Here is a 1,740-nt window from a genome sequence, read left to right on the forward strand (position 1 = left end):
AAGCATCACACACTTTGACTATTGCTGGATGTGACAAGTTTCGAAGCATTCTGGCTTCTTGGAGCAAATCCTCAACACAAAATGACCGTTGAAGCGCGAATTGTCTAGTTGGCACTATCTTCGCTGCAAAAGCCTCTCCAGTGGTACGGTCGACCGCACGATAGACCTTTCCAATGGTTCCACTCCCCAATTCTTCAAACAATTGATAGTCATTTTCTAGTCGCCTATCCAAGGCTGAAGCTGCCAAGGTGAGGGATCGTTTGGCAGCAACTGCTGGCGACACAGTGCTATCCGCGCTTAGGTGAGAAACGTTAACATACACGTAGGCTGTGGAGCGGGCTTCTGGAATCTTCGGTGAGAGAAAAGTCAGTTCATCACCACTTGACAATAAGCGGCGTTCTCTATGCCTGAGTTTTGTTTTGTTCACAAATGTGCCATTAGAGCTGGTATCCTCTACATAGGCCAAAAGACGACTTGATAGGCCCGGCCTTTTATTCCAGCTGCGATATATTCGGCAATGACATCCACTAACTCTAGAGTCATCAATGACAACATCGCATTTTTGGTTTCGCCCCAAGATGTATACGTCTAGTTCTTCTTCGTGGTCAGCTATTAAGGCACCGAGGGCTGAACGTGGAATGAACTCATAAATTGCAGAGCTCGACAATGATGCACACGTTGGTGTCAGTCGACCCCAGGGAGAAAGAGTCTCAGTTTCGCCATCCGTCTCATCTAGTTGACTTTCCACTGGCTGAGTACATTCATGGCTGTCCATGGCGCGGGCAAGTGTTTTAAACTAGGTCAAGTAACGATCGTTGTGGCGAGTTCAATCGTACTAAATATTATTATTATTAATATCACTCCATTTAGCGAGACGGTAATGTGGCAGACGTTGCACGGACCTGAGACCGTAGATAGTGCCTTGCATCTTCATACCCCCCCCCCTTTGTGCAGGGCATTCGGAGTTAAGAAGCTAGGGTACTGGGTATTTTGTTAGCTTCCTTTCGTTCTGGCATTATCTTAGTCAACTGAGCTCAGCCCCCCCCTCGAGGGAGGAGTTTACCTTGCTTCCTTTGGCCTCGGGCTAGTGGGAGATACGGAAACCAAGCAGACTTGTATCTTACCCCAAGGGGGTCTGTATCTGCCTGGTGAGGGTGCTTCACGGGACTGGGCACGGGAGCTGTGTCCATCGTTTCTTTCGATGTGGGGCTGCAAGTCCGAGTCGTGATTTCACGCCCATCGCAGCCCATGAGACGCCCACGGCGCTTTCGTCCGTAGCCACAAAATCCGGAGTAACTTTGGTTTACTGGGCGTCGAACCGGACAGAGCTCGCGCGGCCGTCAATCGTCAAGCAGCAACCCCAGGTGTAACGGGGGCCCGGGGTGTTGATTCATATACCTTCCGAGACGCTACTAGGCATCGCGGCTACTATCTCTCTATCTCTCTACCCAGAGGACGCTCTGACGCGGCCGGCGCCATCGGAAAGCTGGGCAGGGAGCGCAGCAAGAGCTCCGAATAATTCCTAAGTTGCGCCAGTGAACCAAGCATTGTATCTTACCCGCCCCCGCCTCAACATCTACCATGGTACATAATACCGTTGGTCACGTCATGGCGCGCTGGGCCCCCGTCCTCATATGCACATCCGTCATGAGACGCGCGCGTGGGGGATACTCGCCATGTCCGAATTTATGCAGCGGACATGGTAATTGCCCACTGACTCGGGTTTGCGAGCGCTCTGGC

At 51.6% G+C, this 1,740-nt stretch overlaps 1 protein-coding gene across 1 annotated transcript in view; it reads left to right on the plus strand.

Annotated features, from left to right (window-relative positions):
* AURANDRAFT_68045 (hypothetical protein) overlaps nt 1-411 on the plus strand; it is a gene marked incomplete at both ends in the record, with an annotated part of 2,596 nt that extends 2,185 nt beyond the window's left edge. The window contains 2 exons of the mRNA XM_009043640.1: nt 234-301; nt 327-411. Of these exons, the coding sequence (XP_009041888.1) occupies nt 234-301; nt 327-411 (153 nt within the window). The remainder of the gene's footprint in view (nt 1-233; nt 302-326) is intronic.
* Nucleotides 412-1,740: the final 1,329 nt, after the last annotated feature.

This window comes from Aureococcus anophagefferens, assembly GCF_000186865.1.
Source record: "Aureococcus anophagefferens unplaced genomic scaffold AURANscaffold_60, whole genome shotgun sequence".
NCBI classification, from domain to species: Eukaryota; class Pelagophyceae; order Pelagomonadales; family Pelagomonadaceae; genus Aureococcus; species Aureococcus anophagefferens.